Source organism: Chelonoidis abingdonii, chromosome 2 (genome assembly GCF_003597395.2).
Source record: "Chelonoidis abingdonii isolate Lonesome George chromosome 2, CheloAbing_2.0, whole genome shotgun sequence".
Lineage (NCBI taxonomy): Eukaryota > Metazoa > Chordata > Testudines > Testudinidae > Chelonoidis > Chelonoidis abingdonii.
The window spans coordinates 32,232,184-32,252,422 of NC_133770.1; the positions used below are offsets into that span (position 1 = coordinate 32,232,184).

At 43.7% G+C, this 20,239-nt stretch overlaps 1 protein-coding gene across 9 annotated transcripts in view; it reads left to right on the plus strand.

Moving 5' to 3' along the window:
* Nucleotides 1-2,052: 2,052 nt before the first annotated feature.
* Nucleotides 2,053-20,239, plus strand: part of ARHGAP12 (Rho GTPase activating protein 12) — a 153,390-nt gene continuing 135,203 nt past the window's right edge. For 6 of the 9 annotated variants that reach the window (XM_032799082.2, XM_032799083.2, XM_032799084.2 and 3 more), the window contains exons 1-2: nt 2,069-2,160; nt 10,617-11,361. In XM_032799082.2, coding sequence (XP_032654973.1) covers nt 10,699-11,361 — 663 coding nt within the window. In that variant the 5' untranslated portion in view covers nt 2,069-2,160; nt 10,617-10,698. Of the gene's footprint in view, nt 2,161-10,616; nt 11,362-20,239 lie in introns of all 9 variants that reach the window. The other 3 variants (XM_032799088.2, XM_032799089.2, XM_032799090.2) reach the window with 1 other exon arrangement.

Here is a 20,239-nt window from a genome sequence, read left to right on the forward strand (position 1 = left end):
AATAATAATAATCTTATGTAAGTGGGTTAATTTAAAATTCCTTGACTTCTGTAGATTTTCATCAGTAATAATGAGAATTTAACCTAGATGGTCATGTTTGTGAGTTCTGTAGCCCGTGGCAGTTTCCAATTAAAGTTAAAATTAGCAGTGAAACACAGAAAAATTCTAAAATAAGATATTTAACAGTGCTAATCAGAACAAATAAGTGTTTAAGTTTAGATTTTCAAGGTTACCCAGGCTTGAGTGATTGAACTGACAATCAATTCTTAAACCACATGGGGAGTGAAATGACTAAGGTTGCTATAGCCACATGACAATATGTATGGAAAAATATACCACCTCATGTCAAAAGCAGCATATGATGAGAGTAGCCCATGATATAAGAAGTGGACAAGGGGACTTGCAGTGAATTGGAGATTGATGAGGGTACAATTTTAGAAACGTTTGGTTGCTTAATAGGAACCCAGTGAAGTGACTGCAGGGAGAGATTTTCTGAAATCGTGTACACAATTACGTAGTGAAGGGTGCATTTCCAAAAATGGTGCAGATTTTCTTTACTCTTTATCAGGCTTTTTGAACACACATAGAGATCTCTATATTTTATACTACCATCTGTGTTAGTGAGTGATTTTATAGTGTTCATAGTGGTATCAGGATTACTTTGACAGATTATAGGGATACTGCATGAAGAAGGGTGGCAGAATGAATGAAAGTGTGTATGTTTGCCAACTCCTGGCTAAAATTAGGACTTACATTAGCTAAAGATATCAGAAGCTTAATGGTGTGGGGTCAGCATTTACTTAGCCCCTACTGCTAGACGAGAATATCACTTTTTTTGAGTTTTGCTGATTGGGAAATGTGCATTATTTTGACACAGCGAAGTTGGGATATGCTGTAGAACAAAGATCTCCTTGTTAAAAAGTGGATCAAGCAAAATGGGTAATAACCTGGGGAGGGAGCAGAATAGATTGAGGGCTATTATTATTGATCAAGCACTTACAATGTACTTGTGCACTGTACAAGACACTGAGCAGTTAAGGCCAAACCCTCCCAGAAGATTTTACAATCGGAAGGACAAAAAAAACAAAATGGTTAGGGGAATGCAAACAATGGAATTAGCACAGATCATGTGTGTGATGTGTGAGTTATTCAGAGCTCACTCCTTCTCTGATGGGATGTTGTGATGTAGAGGGCGTTTGCCTGAGCTCGGTGTGTGAGCCAGATGATGGGGGAACTTGAATGAGGAGATTGTGAGTTCCAGTGCACTGGATTTTGGAGATCACAGAACACCTAAAGGTAGCAAGACAAAGGGTAAAACACATCCTGGATTTGTCCCAGCTGGATGTCTTGTGCTAAGAGAGTCATATCACACCCGGACAATGCCCTAAACCTGCCCCCTCCTCCAATACAGACTAAGGCAGCAGTGGGCCAGAAGCAGCAAGACCTAAAGCTGGACACCTTGTCCTTTGACCTCTCCATCCAGGGCCGGCTCCAGGCACCAGTTTATCAAGCAGGTGCTTGGGGTGGCCACTCCGGAGCAGGGCGGCACTTTCAGGTATACGGCGGCAATTCGGCGGAGAGTCCCTCACTCCCTCTCAGAATGAAGGACCTCCCGCTGAATTGCCGCAGATCACGATCACGGATTTTTTTTTTTTTTGGCTGCTTGGGGCGGCAAAACCCCTGGAGCTTGGCCTGTCTCTATCCCAGTGGCTCCCCCCTTGCCAGCCGCCTCCCCTCCCTCCCATCTCCCTTCCCCTCACAGATCCCCACAACCCCCATCTTCTCTCTCTTGCTCCAGATTCCCACAACCCCTGTCTCCCCACCCCCCCCAGCTCCTCACCCGCCCCCACAACCTCCATCTTCTTTCTCTTTTCCTCCAGGTTCCCACAACCTGTCCCCCCTAGCTCCTCTCTCACTCCCCCCACAACCCCCCCATCTTCTCTCTCTTTCTCCAGCTCCCCACGCCCCCAGCTGTCCCCGCCCTCAGCACCTTCCCTCTCCACTTCCCCCGCCCCTCCCCTCCCCTCCCCCGGCACGTGACGCGGGAGCGCTGACGCCGCGCCGTGTCCTGGCGGAGCTGCCCTTGCGCGAGGAGGAGACAGCGGTGGCGGTGGCGGGAGCCGCTGCGCTGAGGCGGGAGCGGAGTCGACGCCCACCCGGGTAAGGTGGCTGCGAGCAGGGGGCTACGGCGAGGCGGGGCGGAGGGGGCTGGTGGGAGGCTGCTGCTCCCAGGGACGCCCCCTGGCTGGCTGCGGCGGGAGGGGGTCTCGGACGGTGCCCCCAAGTCTGTTTCTGGGGGAGCCTGGGCTCCTGGTGCCCCCACCCTGCGGTGCCCGAGGGCGAGGGTCCTAGGGGTGCCATGCGGGGCGAGCCGGGCAGCCCTGGCCCGGCCCAGAGGGTGACTGGGAGCAGCCGGTTGGAGGATCCCGGTAGCGAGCAGCTATGGAATAACCTGCCCATAGGGGAAGTGGCTTCCTGGCCCTTGCCCGTGGCTGGCTTGTGCCCGGAAGCGTGAAGGCATCTGTCCCTCCTGCGCTGTCTTCCAGGGGCGGTTAGACCCCTGCGAGGCTGGCCTGCTGTGACTCACCGTAACTCCTGGGTTGGGTGGGGGCAAAGTAACACTAGCACTGTTATCCCCCGCCTTCCCTATACCGACAAGCTGGCAGCATAGCCCGGGTTGTGCAGTTGGCAGAGAGAGACTTTCTTGAGTTGAAAATGTGAAGTGATTTGTGTGTGTGTGATGGCACAGGCTGTGTTCAATACCATTTGGTATATTTTTCGTAGACCTTTGGTTATTTAGATACTGCAGATATACGTGTTCACAAATTAGTCACTGGAGCTATGAATGTCATATGTAATTTTGTTTCACCTGTTAAAACGAATCCTAAGGCTCCGATCAAAACAACTTAAATGCTAATTGGGATGGTAGCCATTACTGTATTTTTCAGATGTCCATGTTGAATGGTGACTAACACGCCCTAAAATAGTTTGAATGCTGCTTGTTTGTATGATTTAATCATAGTGTATAGACACAGATTTGCTCAGCTATTTATAGCTGGTCATTCTTGTCAACAACATAACAAAAGTGCACAGTGAAAGGCAAGGAGCTGATGTTAGGCTGCATGCTCATTACTACGTACAGTTGGTGAAAAGTGGCCTTTAAAAGTGGCTTTGACAACAATTTAAAATATACCATGTACTCACAAGTCTGTAGGCTTAGTCAATAGACAGTTATCAGGAATTGGATGGTTACTTGTTATGCCTCTAATTTTTAAGGAAGTCTAAAATTTTTTTTGTAGGGGGGGGAAATTGCATTTGTCTACTAATACTAATGATGGTTTATGTCTGAGGAAGGGGATAGAGGATTAGACCTGTTTTTTAAAGGGCCTGCAAGTCCCTACTGTCTGCATTAGCTGCTTGTGTTTTATATATATATATGCACCCTAGCTTGAAATGATTTTTGCCTAAAATTCTGTACAAATACCTGATGCATGTTGACAAGCAAAACTGTTCTGATGAACTTCAGTATGTGAAATTCATTTCTGAAGGGGCAGATGTGAGGGGAAAATGGTCTTATAGAAAGCATGGACTTGAAATACTCTATGATGACATTAAAAAAATAAGTAGCTTTTTGGATATTATAGAAGATTTCTTCAAATTCTGCTCCTAACATGAACACTTATAAAATGCAGAATATATTGCTGATTTCCTTTGTTATTCCCCTCAGTCACTGAATATATTGAAAAGCTTTAAAGAGTGATCAGCTGATTTTTGTTTTTGATCATGAAAAATAAGAAATAGTGCCTCATTAGAGAAATTTGAATAAAAGACTAAATTCATCCCTGATATAACAAGAATTACACAAAGCGTTTAATTCTGTCCTTAAACTAAGTATATCTTGGGACCATATTCAAGAAATGCTGTTGCAGCAAATGTTTTTGTCGGTACTGAAAGGACAAACTCAAGGGGAAAAAAATCCACCCAATATAGAGATAATTGGGTGGATTTTATATTTCATCTGACCTTCAGTTGGTAACAATTTATGACAGATGTTCTCAAATATGGTTTCTGTGGCTGAGTTTCTTGTTTGTGCAGCAACATCATTGATGTATTCATCGCAGATGTAGGGAATAATGCTTGTCAATGAAATATCTATTGCAGAGGTGGTACAAGAAACAAGCCATTGTTTTTGTGTGGTTCACATAAACAGTGGCTACTGTTCGGGGTCATAACAGTAGCTCTTCAAAAATACTCCTAAAAATCTTAAGTAATTGTAAAAACTTTTCTGATATTCCTCAAACAACTCTTGGGAAAGGAGTCAAGCTCGTAGAAGCTTTAGGGCATGGCTACACTTCCAAATGTAGAGCACTTTGAGTTAAACCAGCCTTCGAAGAGTGCAGTAGGGAGAGTGCTGCAGTCTGTCCACACTGACAGCTGCAAGTGCATTGGCGTGTCCACATTTGCGGCACTTGCGGCGGCATTGGGAGCGGTACATTGTGGGCAGCCATCCCACAGAGCACCTCTTCCCATTCTGGTGCTGTGGCTTGTGGGAAGGGGATGGGAGGTGCGGGGCATTTGGTGTCCTGTCCCAAAGCCCCATGATGCATCTGTTCAAATCCCAACAATCCCTCTGCTTCCGTCCACAATTGGTGCCATCTTTCAACGTATTTTGTACTGTGCGCTCTGTCTTCGCTTTCAGTCTGTGAGAATGAAGCCCGAACTGCTGAGGAATATGCTGATGAGCTATTGCAGTCTGGAAGCTGGCAATGCCAGACAGCTATTGATCGGTTGCTAACCAGTTTGGAGTGGGGAGTTTGCAGGGCCATTAACAGCATCCTGCTCAGAAGAACCATGACTCTGGGTAACGTGCATGACACTGTGGCTGGCTTTGCACAAATGGGTTTCCCTAATTACGGAGGGGCGATAGATGGGATGCATGTTCCAATTCTGGCACCAACCCACCTAGCCTCCCAGTGCTTTAATCGGAAGGGCTATTTTTCTGTGGTTCTCCAGGCGCTTTTGGATCACCATGGGCATTTCATTGACATTGACGCGGGCTGGCCCGAAAAGGTGCATGAAGCACGCATCTTTCGGAACTCTGGCCTGTTCAGGAAGCTGCAAGCCAGGACTTTTTTCAAAGACCAGAAGATCCGCGTGCTGTACCCTCCAATACATTTGTGAAGAGAAGGGTGAAAGCGTAAGTCCAGACTACCTGCCGTATCGGCGGGTAGCGATGGATTTATCAGGGATCGATATATCATGTCTCATCTAGATGCGATATATCAATCCCTGAACGTGCTCCCCATTGACTCCGGAACTCCACTGGAGCGAGCGGCGGTAGTGGAGTTGACGGGGGAGCCGAAGACATCGATCCTGTGCCTTGAGGACGGGAGGTAAGTCGGAATAAGATACGTCGACTTCAGCTACGGTATTCCTGTAGCTGAAGTTCCGTATCTTACATCGAAACCCCCACCCCCACACCTCCAGTGTAGACCAGGCTAAAAATTCACTCAACACCTGGAGACTGAATTTGAACAACCAGAGAGCAGGGCTATTAGAGGGGCCCAGCGTGAGGCTGCAAGGATTAGTGATGGCTTGAGGGAGAATTTGAGACTGAAAGCCACCAGTAATGTCTGGTGTCCTGCACAGGAGTGAAGTGCAATGATTCCAATGTGAGTAGTAATCTGTTTTTGCTATGTATGATATTTGGACTTGCAGTGCCTGTTGCTTTCCTGGGCTAAGGTATCTTTTACTTTATGCAAAGATAAAGAATGTTTTCAAAGCAAGAAAATGCATTTATTGAAAAGAAACACAACTGCTTGGGAAACAGAAAGGACAAAGGGGTGGGGAACGGTACAATCACAGCTTTGCGTATGTCCTATTGTTCTACTCAGCCTTCCTGTCTGGAGTGCTGTGCAATGAGTGCTGCACTTTAGGATGGCTATACTTCTTGGTGATGGGGGTTGAGTGCAGTGAGTAAGGGTCGTAGTTTTCAGGGTTGGGTGGTGAAGCTACAGGTGTTGGAGGCAGCTGGTGGTGATGAGAACCCGGATGTTGGGGAAAGTGGGTTGGAGGTGACATGGGGGCACAAGGGAAAGAGTTCTAGTACAAAGGCTGCGCGGGGGGAGGGGGTGCGGTAGTAGTCTGCCTGCATGGCTACGAGTGCCTGGGTCAAGTCCGCTTGGTGCTCCATGATGCTTATCAGCCTCTACGTGCTTTGGTGCCAGCCATCCGCATTCTGCTGGAGGACCTTTGTTTCACTCCTCCACTTTTTGATTTTCATTAAGAGAGCACACTGCATGACATCATGCAGCATGTCCTCTTTGCTTCTATGTGGCCTCTTCCTGGTTCTTTGCAGCCTCTCAGCAGGTGATAACGGATGGCTGAGATCTCAAGGTTACATCTGTAAAGGCAAAATGCAACACTTAACAGAGACAGCATTGTTCACATCAGACAGAGCAAGGATTCCCCTATACTTAAGGAGGGCAAGCACAGTCTACACAATAGCATAATTTGCCCATTCCAAAGTGAGCGCACATAACCTTCGGGAGCCCCAAAATGGTGAGTAAGCACAGGGTCAAGGGGGACTGATGCTTTTACGGCTGTACTGTCCTCTGGGTTTCTGTGCCTTGGGGAGAGCCAAAAGCTGCAGGGGGCCCCTATGTTGAACACTGTCCCCACATTTTCCACAGGAGTTCGTCCTGGAAGATATCTCACTGCTGAGGTGACCTGGGAAGCAGAGGAGGGTCTTCTTCTACAATGTGGCTTCCACCCTGGCCCATATGCAGCTTGCCTGTCTGCAACAATTGTCTCTCCCCCCCACAGTGGCACAGACATGTTAGCCTTACTGGGACAAGGACCACAGTGGCTCTCCCATGTAACCTGTGCAAGCCCATTGTCCAAGTTCTGGATGAGACCTTTGAAGAGGTCACTGAGGCCGATTACTGCGATGTGAGAGAGCACATCAACGCCCTGTTCCGCATCTAGGCATGCATGCAGCCCTAACCCTCCTCGCCCCAAGAGCTCGCACTGAATAACTTCCTTCCCAAAATAAAAGCTGCTTACTGGGAACCTCCTCTGGTGTTTGTCCTCCCAAGCACTGGCTGCCGCGACTGGCTACCTTCCTCCTGGCTGCATGCATCCAGGGATGATGGGGTGTCTTCCTCCTCAGCATCCTTGGTCCTGCTTTGCTCCTCCTCCTCCTGCCTTGTTGGACTGGGCTCTGAAGTGTCCAGGGTGGTACTTGGAATTGAGGTGGGGTCACCCCCGAGTATTGCGTCCAACTCTTTGTAAAAATGGCAGGTCATGGGGGCAGCAGCGGAGTGGCTGTTTGCCTTGTGGGCTTTGCTGTAGGCATTCCGTAGCTCCTTCACTTTAACCCTGCACTGCAGAGCGTCCCAGTCATGGCCCCTTTCCATCATGTTCCTTGATATCTGCCCAACGATATTGTAATTTCTACAGCTGGAGCGCAGCTGGGACTGGACAGCTTCCTCCCCCCAAACACTGATGAGGTCCAGCACCTCACCATTGCTCCATACTGGGGATCGCCTGGCGCATGGAGATATGGTCACCTGGAAAGATTCGCTGAGGGCACTCCATGCCTGGCTGAGAGAACAGGAAGGGGATTTTCAAAATTCCCAGAGAATTTAAAGGGCGGGTCTTATGGTTGGTCACCTGAGGGCAGGGCAGTAGAGTTCAAACTGATGATCAGAGTGGCTAGAACAGGCATTGTGGGACACTTCTGGAGGCTGATCAGAGTGTATTAACAGACCTGGGCACCCACATTGGCACCACGGCACTCCAGCGAAGCCCCATCAAATGTTATTCCACTTGCTGAGATGGAGTACCAGGAACGCTCTAGCCACGGAGTCAGAGCATTCTACATGCCTTGCCAATGTGGATGCGTCGTGAGTTAGAGTGCACTGGGCTGCTTTAATGTGCTCTAACTCGCAAGTGTAGCCATGCCCTTAGAAATGCAGTCAATACACAACTGCACTAACTGCTATGACAGCAACCACACACGGGGAGATCTTTGCCCTTTGTGTAGAGTAGTGCTGATATTTGAAGATGGGAGATGCTGTGGAATCTAGGGAAGTAGCCGAGCTACATAGAGTACTTATTTCAGGCCTTATCTGAAAGTTGCAGAGATTTAACTAAAGGTGGGTTTTAAAATCAATTTAAACTCGTGCAAGTCTGTGTAGTCACTCTTATTTTAGTTTGAGAGTCTTATTTCAATGTAGATTACATTTTTTACAGGGTTTTGCTAAACTGAAATAAACTATTAAACCAACCTAAAAGCGTTTACATGCAGATTTACACCAATTTTAAGTAAATTGGTTTAAAAAAGCAACTTTATTTATAGTAGTGCAAATTTATGCTTAGACAAGGCCCCAGATTATTTATGGATGAATCTCTTCTGGCAGGGGTATGTGTCTGACAGTGAGGGAATTGTCATAACAAACCCATTATTCCATTAAAATTGGAGAAGTCTTTTTATGAGAGAGAGACTAAATTTTGGACCTGAGGCTCCTGAATCATGGCCAGGAGGGGGCTTTTTTTCTTTCATAAAACCTACCCAATATTGAGTATGTCCTTACACAATTTAATGGATAATCACTGTCTCTGTGTTGAGAAGTGTTCCATTTCCCCTAGGAAATGGGTGACCTAAAAGATGTTGTGCATGAGCTCTTAATCTGAAAATCTAACTTAATATGTTTTAACTGCTCCAGTTCCTATTACATAGGTAGTATAATTGTATTCTGTATAGTACATCACCTTAGGATGGCACAAATGCCATGTAGAGTGCGAGAACTTAATTACTACTAGACTAAAGGATGTCATCAGTGGTTTTAAATGCACTCTGGCACCCAGGCTTTCCTTGACCAAACAAATAACTATAAATACTGATCTCGGTCCTGTTGTCAATGGTGAATTTTCTTATTGACTACAGTGTGATCAGTAGGGGTTCATTCAGTAACACTAATCTCGCGAATCAGGTTTCCAGATATATTAAAATATCAAAGCCTACAGATGTACTCTGTAGAGGAAGTTGCTTCAAGTAATACTTAAAACACACACACATACACAGTACTTTCCTTCTGAGGATCTCAAAGCACTTTACCATAGTGGGAATTTATTATCATTTTACAGATGATGGGGTGGGTGGGTGGAACTGAGCGACAGAGAAGTTACAGAACTTGATCCACTGTATCATTTTAGGCTGTGACAAAGTCAGGAATAAATCAAGAACTTTTAACTGCAGTTGTATGTGCTCGCTTCTAGACTACACTAGCATTACTGCTTGTAAAGGATACCTAAACTTTTATCATAGAGGTTTGACAATACCTCCTTACTTTGAAGTATCAGAAGATGGGCATGTGGAAGGGAGAGAGTTCCTTGTACAGGGATCTGTTTGGCCAATACAGAAGAGGTGTTATAGCACTTGAATAGCAAGGATTGCTGGCCTGTCACAAGTTCATTGGTTTGGGGGGAGAATGATTAAGGGGACTAATGAGTCATTCTGGGAACTCTGAAAGGGTCCTCAGAGGACTTATTGGGACCAGAGAAAGGGAGGCAAAATAAGCAAACCAGCCCTTCTCCTTCTGAAGATTTAATTATAAGAGAAGTCAGACTGTTCCATGAAGAATTTAAGCTTTTACGTAAGTAAGCGATTGACTCAAGAGCTAAAAAAAACACTGATCATCTTTGCTAAGTAACAGAAACAATAGGCTTAATAGGTAGCTTGCAGATAGTAAGAGGGTCATGAGCATACGAGGGCAGAAGTTGTGACTAGGGTTGCCAACCCTCCTGGTTTTGCTGGGAGTCTCCTGGAATCAGGCTCTATCTCCTGGAGGCTACTGAGGCCAAACCAGGAGATTTTAGGTGCTAAAAGTCTGGCAGTGCAGTGAGGCAAAGGCAGGCTCCCTGGCTCCACACTGCTCCTGGAAGCAGCCCGCACGTCCCTGGGGAGCCCAGGAAGTCTCTGTGTGCTGCCTCTGCCCTGAGCACCAATTCTGCAACTCCCATTGGCTGGGAGCTGTGGGGGCGGTGCCTGCGGGAGAGGAGACCTGGCCCCTCTCTCTAGGAGCTGTTGCCAGAGGGATATGCCAGTCACTTTCGGGAGCTGCCAGCGCACCGCCCGGCCAGAGTCCTCATCGCTTCTCACACCCCAACCCTCTGCCGCAGCCCAGAGCCTGCACCCCAACTCCCTCCCAAGAGCCTGCACCCCTACTGCCTGCCTCATCCTGGTGAAAGAGAGGGGGTGGGGGAGACCAAGCAACAGAGGGAGACGAGTTGGAGTGAGCGGGGGGCATGACCTTGGAGAAGGTGTGGGGTAGGGGGATTCATTCATTCAGAGGGCGGCGGGGGGGGGGGGCAAACATGTTTGGGTTTGTGGGATTACAGTTGGCAACCGTAGAGACTATTGTTTCAACTGTTTTACTTTCATAAAGAGTGTCTCAGCTATGATCTTAGAGTTGTTTTCTTATCACACTGTTATTATTTGTTGAAAGACTTAGATAATTAATGCAATATGTGATATTAATTTTGAAACCACTTTTCCCTCAGACATTTTAGGCAATTGACTAGTGACAGTTTTGTTTTTGTTTTTCTTATAGCTCTACAGATACAAACAGAAAAAACAAGTCATGATGTGCCTTATCTTTCGCCTGGAAACGTGAATATCTCTTTCAGATAGAGATGGCTGACAAAGCTGGAAAGGTCCTCCCAGTACCACTGTACATTGAAGTGGAGTATGATTATGAGTATGAGGCAAAGGATAAAAAGATTGTGATAAAACAAGGGGAGAGATACATCTTAGTGAAAAAGACTAATGATGATTGGTGGCAAGTCAAAAGGGATGAAAATTCCAAGCCCTTCTATGTGCCAGCACAATATGTGAAAGAAGTAACACGAAAAGCACTAATGCCACCTGTTAAACAATCAGGTGGTCTGCCAAATAGCTCTTTGAAACTGATGCATAGTTTACAGAGGTCGACAGAAAATGTGAACAAGTCACCAGAGCTTTCTAGTTTTGGAAAATCCTCTCCAGTGTCTGGCCTAGTTCACGATGCCAATCAGAATCTGGGACCAAATAGTAGCCCAGGTCAAAATCTTGGCTTGAGCCTGGACCTTGCCCAAAATAATGGAAAACTTAACAGTGAGTTGCAGTCCCCCAAAGTTTCCAGCCAGTACAGGTCTCTCTCTCTGGGCCATTTCACTTGTCAAGAGTTAATGGAAATAGAGAAGACCAGCTTCTCACATGAACAGTCCTGTGATTCAGCAGGGGAAAGCTCAGAAAAAGTCCATCAGGATTCAGAGTCTGGAGATGAACTCAGTAGCAGCTCCACAGAGCAAGTGCAGGTAAGCTTGAAAAGGATCTAAGTGAATTATTTTCTTTCTCAATTATACATCTTTGATGTAGTTTACTGTTGGTTTTTAATTTGCTTCCTAAATAGAAAGAATTGGAAGATTGAGGTGAAATCTTCATTGTATATTTTTCATTTCATCTAGCATGGCATTGATTTGTCAAGTTAGAAAAATTGGCATGTAGAATTTGTGTAACAAAAAGTACTTTGCATTGTGCTCTTCTTCTCATTTACAGTGTCCTTGGAAATGAATGGCATAGAAGAACTTCAGTTAGAACTATTTTTTTTCAGTGTTGAACGTGTAATTGGAGTTGTGAATTTAAGCAGTTCTTAATGATTCTTCCCTAGAGGAAGCAAGCCCAGTGCTGTTAATTTCAACTTTTGGGTTCACTGAACTTTAGTCCAGATGCATGTGTTGGTCACTAGCCATTGTCATTGATTTCTTATGTATATTGCATGTAGGTAATTTGTGAAGTGTGGAAAGCTGAATGTAATTTAATGGCTTAGTGGCTATGAAATGGTACTTTTAAAAAAGTTCATATTCACACTTAGAACATGCCTATCTAGCCTTGAAATTAACTAATGGAAACTGACATATTTGAGTTTTAATTCAGAGATATGCTGAGATATGAAAGAAGTAGTGATGGTAAGGGTGGCTTGTTACCGAAGCCAGTTAGTGACAGCTTTAAAAAAATTGACTCTTTAGGCTAAAAGGCAAGATACCAGGGTTGCTATACCATTGGTTATCTTAGTAGAGTGTCTCTTGGCTTACTAGGGAATGGGCTGGGGAGTTCACCAGTTTGTTTTCCCGTAAGGCAGGGGTCTCAAACTCAATTTACTTTCGGGCCAGGGCCAGTCTTCAAATCTTCCCAGCGGGCCAATAATGTCACTGAAGATGGTGGTCAGAAAAGGAAACATTTATATTGTATTTTTTTTTTTGAATATCTTATAAAGTTGTATGACAGTTTTATTATTTCTACAATTGTTTGCCTGCCAGAGAGTTTTTAGTGTTTGCCAGACACCTGGTAACACTTCAGTTCTGTCAGTTTGTTGATGTTTGGCCTCAGTGACTGAGAAGTTGAAACTTTCAGGATTGCGGCAAGGTGTGCATCAGATAATTGTGTTTGGTATTTTGACTTGTTTATGTTTATATACTACCTCTATGACTGACTCTGTCCGGCAGTTAATGTTGCTGCCTCCATGGCTGACTCTGCCTGGCGACTAGTGATAGTTTCTCTGTCACTAGTCCCTCTCCTCCAGCCAATGGGAGCTGCGGGGGCTGTGCCTGAAGACAACGTGGCTGCATGGGTCTCTTCTCCATGGGCTGGAGTCAGGAGGTTCTTGGGCTGCAGATGGCCTGCGGGCTGGGACTTTGAGACCCCTGCCATAAGGGCTGCTAGAGAGCCATTGACTGGTAATGGCAATTTGACACTATAGTTCTAGACCATTTGAACCATTAACATAGAAATGTAAGGCTCTGTGTGCTTTTTCCAGTTGGAGAGGTCACTTTAAACGGTAATATACATTTATCTCTGTAATAAATTCTACGTTTTCCCACTCTTGCTGTGATACTGTAGCTTGACTACATACTGACAAACATTGATTATAGTAAATCAATTTATCAGCAACTATTTAACACCCAAATATATTAAGAATGGTATTCAAATAAGGTAGACTGTAATTTTAGAAACAAAATCTTGATTATATGGCTGTTAGCTGGAATCAGTTTGCTGAAAAGCCACAATTAAGACAGTTTTCTTTTAGGAAATTCCACAGCATAACTTTAGAAGCTTTGTTACACTGCTCAGTTAACAAGAACCAATACAGCTGGTCACCCGGACCTGACATTTGGATTAGTGGTACATTAATCTAGTATCCTGACTGATAATGGCCAGTATTAGATGCTTCAGAGGAATGTACAAGGAACATTATTTTGGACAGTGCCACTACCCCACTTGGCAATTTATTGAGACAATGTTTTTCTTAATCCCATTCAATGAGAGGTTGGCTTATGCACTGAATCATGAGTATTTGTGTCCCTTAAAACTGTCTAACCAATAAAATATAAAGGTGGGTGTTCTTGTTATATGTACAATTCTTTTTTGTATCCTACTGCTTGCCCCATCTCAAAAGATACATTAGAATTGGAAAAGACAGAGAAAGGCAACAAAAATGATTAGGGGTATGGAACAGCTTCTGTTTCAGGAGAGATTGAAAAACCTGGGACTTCTCAGCTTGGAAAAGAGATGACTAAAAGGCGGTATGATAGAGGTCTACATAATCTTGACTGGTATGGAGGAAGTGACTAAGGAACTATGATTTACTTCTTCACATAACACATGAATTGGGGTCACCAAATGAAATTAATAGGCAGCAGGTTTAAAACAAACAAAATTAAGTAGTTCTTCACACAGCACAGAGTTATTGTTTGGAACTCATTGCCAGGGGATGTTGTGAAAGACAAAACTCAAGCAGGGTTCAAAAAAGAACTAGATAAGTTAATGGAGGATAGGTCAATCCATGGCTATTAGCTGGGATGGTCAGGAATGCAATCCCATGCTCTGAGTGGCCCTAGCTTCAGCTTGCCAGAAGCAGGAAGTGGATGATTGGATGGATCACTTGATGACTGCCTGCTCTGTTCAATCCCTCTGAAGCACCTGGCGTTGGCCGCTGTCGGAAGACCGGATACTGGGCCAGATGGACCATTGGTCTGACCCTGGATGGCTGTTCTTATGTACTAAACTGTTGGCCTCTAATTTGAGGCATTGTGTTCCATGGATTATGGTTGTCTTTTGTTCATTAAGGTGGTTGCCTTTCATTTTCATTGTCCCTTTGTCTTGCATAATGAGAAGGGATAAATGGGATCACTGGATATATTTTCTCCATATTGTTAATTTTATATATTGCTACCATGTCCTCATTTATTTAGCCTTTGAACTGTCACACTTAAAAAAACTGAAAGTGTGAACTTTTAAAGCAACGTGTTTTATGAACTGCAATTGAGAGTAAACTGCACCACAGAGAACTATTAAGGATGAAATATATACTAAACTGCTCTTTCGGTATTGGCAAAATGTTTAGTGGTCCATCAGCTGTTGATATGATGACTTCCAAATTCATGAAAGGATGAGAGAACTTTTTTAAAGGGTACTCTAGTTAAAACACTTTTTGCTTTATAGGATCCCACTAAAATGGGAAGAAACATTGTATTAGAAGCAGCAAATCTAGTCAATTCCATTTGTGGTATAAGTAGATGCTCTTAGCATTGCATGGCTGATCATGCTGTCACACTTATTTATGTTTATAGTTTAGTCTTCAGCTAATTTTGGCAATATTAGTAACAAACTAATACTTTTTAGTGAACTGAATATGCTAATCTTCATACATTTCTGAGGCATTGGAGAGGAAAAAGGTCAATGTCATGGATACTTCTAGTATCCATTGTGTTTGGTGATGGGAAATCTTCATGGTGTTAAAAATGATGTGACTTTTATGATTTCAGCTGTGAGGAAAACATGGCTATGGTTATTGATATTGTTGTGGAGCTGTCATTTACTGTCATTGCCTTAAGAAACAATTGCAAACCATAATGAACATTTGCTTGCTTGTTTTTTATTTTTTAAAGCAGTGGAGTAACTTAATCTCATCATATGGAATCAGAGTCTCATTAAATATAATTTAAATATTTGACGTTTATTAGCCATTGGGATTAAAGCAGTGGTAGTGCTGATGTCATTGTTACTGTGTTGGCTTGGTTTAGATATTACAAATGCCAGCCTGCTCCACTGGAACGTCCCTCATGCTTTCAATAATCAGCATTGTTTAGCAGAAGTCAGCTGTGCAGAAATTAATGGCTTAGAAAGCTGTTTTTATTGCTCTCAGTCTGTAGTTAGAACATGAAGTTCCAAACCTGCATACACAAATGCTTATTTTAATTTCATAAGGCAAGCTGAATCCTTTCTTTTTCATTGTGGAGTCCAGTCTTACACAGTCTGTATCATAATAAGCTTTAACTTACAGTACTATCAGAAGTTCACATTTATCTACTTAAATTGATTCAACTTTTAGCCAAAAGTGAGAATGGTTTATTGAAATTGTTAAAATGTACAGTTAAAATGTCTTTATGGTTTAATTATTGTCTGTAATGAGGCAATTAGGGGGTTGGGATTTTTAAGATTTTCAGAAAAATTGAGAGAGCAATATATAAACCAAAGTTTCCAGGTATGTTTGTGAAACTGTTTTTCACAGGTCTGATAGATTGCACCCAGGATTTCTGTGAAGGTTTTAGGAAGGGATGTGTATAAGCTTGGGTGAGATGGGTATAGGCTGCTTAACACTTTTCCCACAGCAAAGCGAGCTTTTAAGTGTCTCAGAATCTTAGAATACATTTTTATACAGTTTTTGGCATTAATATATACTATATACAGTTTTATTACAGGGGAAAGCTTAGAATCTGATGTGCTCATTACCATGGTGTCTACCTAGCCTCTCAATTCAGTACTAAAGGGTTGATTCCTGCCTCTGATTGGCCCATTGTTAGCCTTCATTGGCCACTTGTTAAATTCTCAGAGAAGCATCCTTTGTGCTTTCTCAAACTCATGCTTGGAAAGAGCTTCCTGTACATGTTTGCAAAACTAACTTGTTTTCCTTCTCCAAATCACTCCTTAAAGCTCTCCCTTGCTGTGATACCTACAAAAAACTTGACAATAGTTAGCCCCGACCTATCAGGCTGCCCAGTATTGTTTCACTGTTTACTTGTACTTCCCTGCTGATTTGTCTGTATCCATCTGATCTTTTGCCTTATACTTAAATTGTAAGTCCCTTGGGGGCAGGGACTGTCATTTTGTTGTTTCTGCAGCACCTAGCACAATGAGCTCCAGGTCCATGATTGGGGTTCTTTGGCACTATGGTAATATAAATAATAATAATATTGGGCAGCTGTGGAACTGTGAAGGCACACTGCATTGGAGGGATTATAGTCCACCACCTCCTGTTTCTTTGCCAGTAACATAAGTGTGGAGTACGTGTGTGGGCTTTGGATTATTTTTCATACATTGTTGTCAGGGGGCTATTCTTATTGTGGGAAGAATTTTGTAAAGAGATGGTTTTTAAACTATATTCTGGTGAATTGTGGGGTCATCTTGATTTCTTTTGGAGGGGAATGCTGTACCTGAGGACAGGACCAGTCACTAAGGATTGCCTAGTAGTTCTGTCAGCTGCAGAGGCCCTGAAGAATGCAACTGTTGTGTGTTAGGCTTCATAGAGAGAGGGATATGGTCCAGGTCACAGCCAGTCCCATCCTGTTGAGAGCTTTGTAGGTTAGGACCAGGTCCTTGAAGTAAAAACATTGATAAGGAGCCAGTGTAACACAGGGATCCAGAAAGATGGAGAGTTGACATTATCAGTGATGGGAAAAGATTATCTTAGTGGCTGAAATTCATATGGACTAGAGGTTGATGGGGAGGTGACAATGTGAATGTTGAGGAATTTGCTGCTGAAGGCTTGCACAAGTATTCTGGTGATGTGGCCAGGAAGAAAACATTAGATATTAGAATTATTATCGACAAAGAAGCAGTTGTAGTTGGATGTAGCCTGGATGTGTAGTTAAGGGAGTGAGAGGAATCGAATGAGCACTGAGTTATGGGCTTGAATTATAGAAAGGATGATAGGTTTCAGAGTAGCAGCCGTGTAAGTCTGTATCCGCAAAAAGAACAGGAGTACTTGTGGCACCTTAGAGACTAACAAACTTATTTGAGCATAAGCTTTCGTGGGCTAAAACCTACTTCATCGGATGCACGCAGTGGAAAATACAGTAGGAAGATATATACAGAGAACATGAAACAGTTGGTATTACCATATACGCTATAACGAGACAGATCAGTTAAGGTGAGCTATTACCAACAGGAGGGGGAGGGGGGAACAACTTTTTATAGTGGTAATCAAAATGGCCCATTTCCAGCAGTTAACAAGAAGGTGTGAGGAACCTTAGAGGGGAAAAATAAACATGGGGAAATAGTTTTACTTTGTGTAATGACCCATCCACTCCCAGTCTTTATTCAAGCCTAATTTAATGGTGTCCAATTTGCAAATTAATTCCAATTCAGCAGCCTCTCGTTGGAGTCGTTTCTGAAGTTTTTTTGTTGTAATATGCGAATAGGTCTGTAATCGAGTGACCAGGAGATTGAAGTGTTCTGCAATTGGTTTTTGAAAGTTATAATTCTTGAAGTCTGATTTGGTCCATTTGTTCTTACATAGAGACTGTCCGGTTGGCCAATGTACACGGCAGAGAGGCATTGCTGGCACATGATGGTATATCACATTGGTAGAGTGGCAGGTGAAATGAGCATCTGATACGTGTGGGCTGATGTGATTAGGTCCTATGATGAGACGTCCCCTTGAATAGATATGTGGACAGAGTGGCAACGGCTTTGTTGCAAGGATAGGTTCCTAGGTTACAGTGTTTTTGTTGTGTGTGTGGTGTGTGGTTGCTGGTGAGTATTTGCTTCAGGTTGGGGGACTGTCTGTAAGCAAGGACTGGTCTATCTCCCAAGATCTGTGAGAGTGATGGATTGTCCTTCAGGATAGGTTCTAGATCCCTGATGATGCGCTGGAGAGGTTTTAGTTGGGGGCTGAAGATGATGGCTAGTGGCGTTCTGTTACTTTCTTTGTTGGGCCTGTCCTGTAGTAGGAAGGATGATGATGCTGTTTTGCAGTGACCAGGGAGGGCTTGTGAGGAAACTAGTTCAGAAGTAGCTACTTTAAATTGTGAGAAGCATATGTGGAAGGAGAAGCCAAAGACAAGCAGTAGTGGGGTTGGATGGAAGAAGACAGGTCGGGAGTGGATGAGTAGATCTAGGAGTCACTGATATAAAGATGATAGTGCTTGAAGCTGGGAGGGCAAATGAGGTTACCCAGGAAAAAAAGGTGTGTGTATGGGGGAAGAGGGAGCCAAAGAGAGAACCCTGTGGGACCCCAGGGAAGGAGAGAGGCATTGGCAAAATCTTCCTCCAAGAGACTAGAATGAAGGAATGCCTAAAGAAGGGAGGGAAGCAAGGAGAGGAGAATTTTGTCGCCAAAGCTGGACAAGATCAAGAGAGAATGTGAGTATGATAAAATGTGTCAACAGGGGAGAGATAAAGGAGGATGAGAATGAAATAGTGTCATAGCTAGTTGGTATTGAAGTAATTGGAAATCTTGGTGTAACCAATTTGGGTGCAGTAGAGAAGATGGAAACCAAAACAGAGGGGATTCAGAATGAAGTTGGAGCAGAGGCACTCGAGGCAATAGTTGAAGGTGGAATGGTCAGTGAGTTTAGAGGTAAAGGGCAGAATGGAGATAGGGCTGTAGTTGAATTACCTGGAGATTACTGGAGACTAGTATACAATCCACTTTGTATATCTTGCTTATTGGCCAAGAATACTATAGAAGTGGTTCTCAACCAGGGCTCCGGGGCCCCCTTAGGAGGCCATGAGCAGGTTTCAGAGGGTCTGCCAATCTTGCTAGGGCCCAGGGCAGAAAGCCAAAGCCTGCTGCACAAGACTGCAGCCTGAGGCTGTGAGCTCTACCACCTGGGGCTGAAGCCAAAGCCTGAGCAACATAGCTTTATGGTGCCCCCTGTGGCAGTTGCCCTCTTAGCTATCCCTTAACGCTAGCCCTGGCTTTTATATGCAGAAAAACAATTGTGGCACAGGTGGGAGGTGAAGTTTTTATAGCATTTTGGGGGCCTTCAAAAAGAAAAAGGTTGAGAATCTCCATTCTATAGTAATACGTCTTCAAGAAAAACAAATCTAAATATTCAGTTCTCTCCTACTTGACTCTTTGACATGGCCATCTGCACTAAAAGAATTTAACATGAAGGAAAATGTAGTCATTTTGTTGTTAACTGAATGTCCTGTCTTGGCTTTTCAGTAGCTTCTTTCTCTGTGTGTGATTAAGAGAATTAAATGAAATGCTAGAGCCGTAAGTCGCAAGTGATATTTTCCTCTGGCTTATCTGCATCTATAGTAATCTTAGTGTCGGAAGATGTAGTGCGCAAATCACTTTGGACTTTATATCAACTGTAAGTGTAAAGCAGCTGGAATGTCCCCAATAATGGCAGCAGTAGCATACCTTTCTGATTTCTGTAGTTAGTCTCTATTGTCATTTATCTTGTAAGAGCACCTATACTACTGTTCTAAAGCCGGTTTATAAAAATGAATTGCACCAATCAGTGGTCATATTTTAATTAAAATATTGAGCATATGACTTAATCCTGTAAAGTAACTTCCATAATGAAATCATGAGCAGGTTTGGGTACCATCTGCTCTAGTTATAGTGTACACAAATTGATTGATAGCTTCAGCATGGAGCGTGATCCAACTTTAAGGTTATGTTCTACTGCAACACGCCTCTAAGTGGGACATTCAGTTTACCTGGAATTTGTATTCTTGTTTTCCACTTGTGTTCTGTACCCATTTGTGATTTGAATAAGCATGTGCTCAACACTTTTAGATTATAGTACTTCAACGTTGTTTAACAATTTCCCTCAGAGAGCTTTTTAAACCTGTATAAAGTTGCTGAATCTCTGAGTAATCTTCCTGTGGTCTGCCTGGTGCCTCCATGGTAGGCATGGTGGTGGTGAGGAACTTCCTGGCTTTTCGCATTCCGTCCCCCTTTTTTTTTATTTGTTGTGGAGTGACCCTGACTCCTTAAACCTTTTGTTGTGCTGATTAAATGTTATCTTTTCCTGTTCATAGAAAAGTTACTTTTAGTAGTAGGCTATTTTAATCATTACAAATATAGACTGTGACCTATTTGCAAAGAGTGCTCAGTCTTTTATCCTCTTTAGTAATTGACTATTGCATAAACTATGAAGCGCTAAAGGGGATTATCAC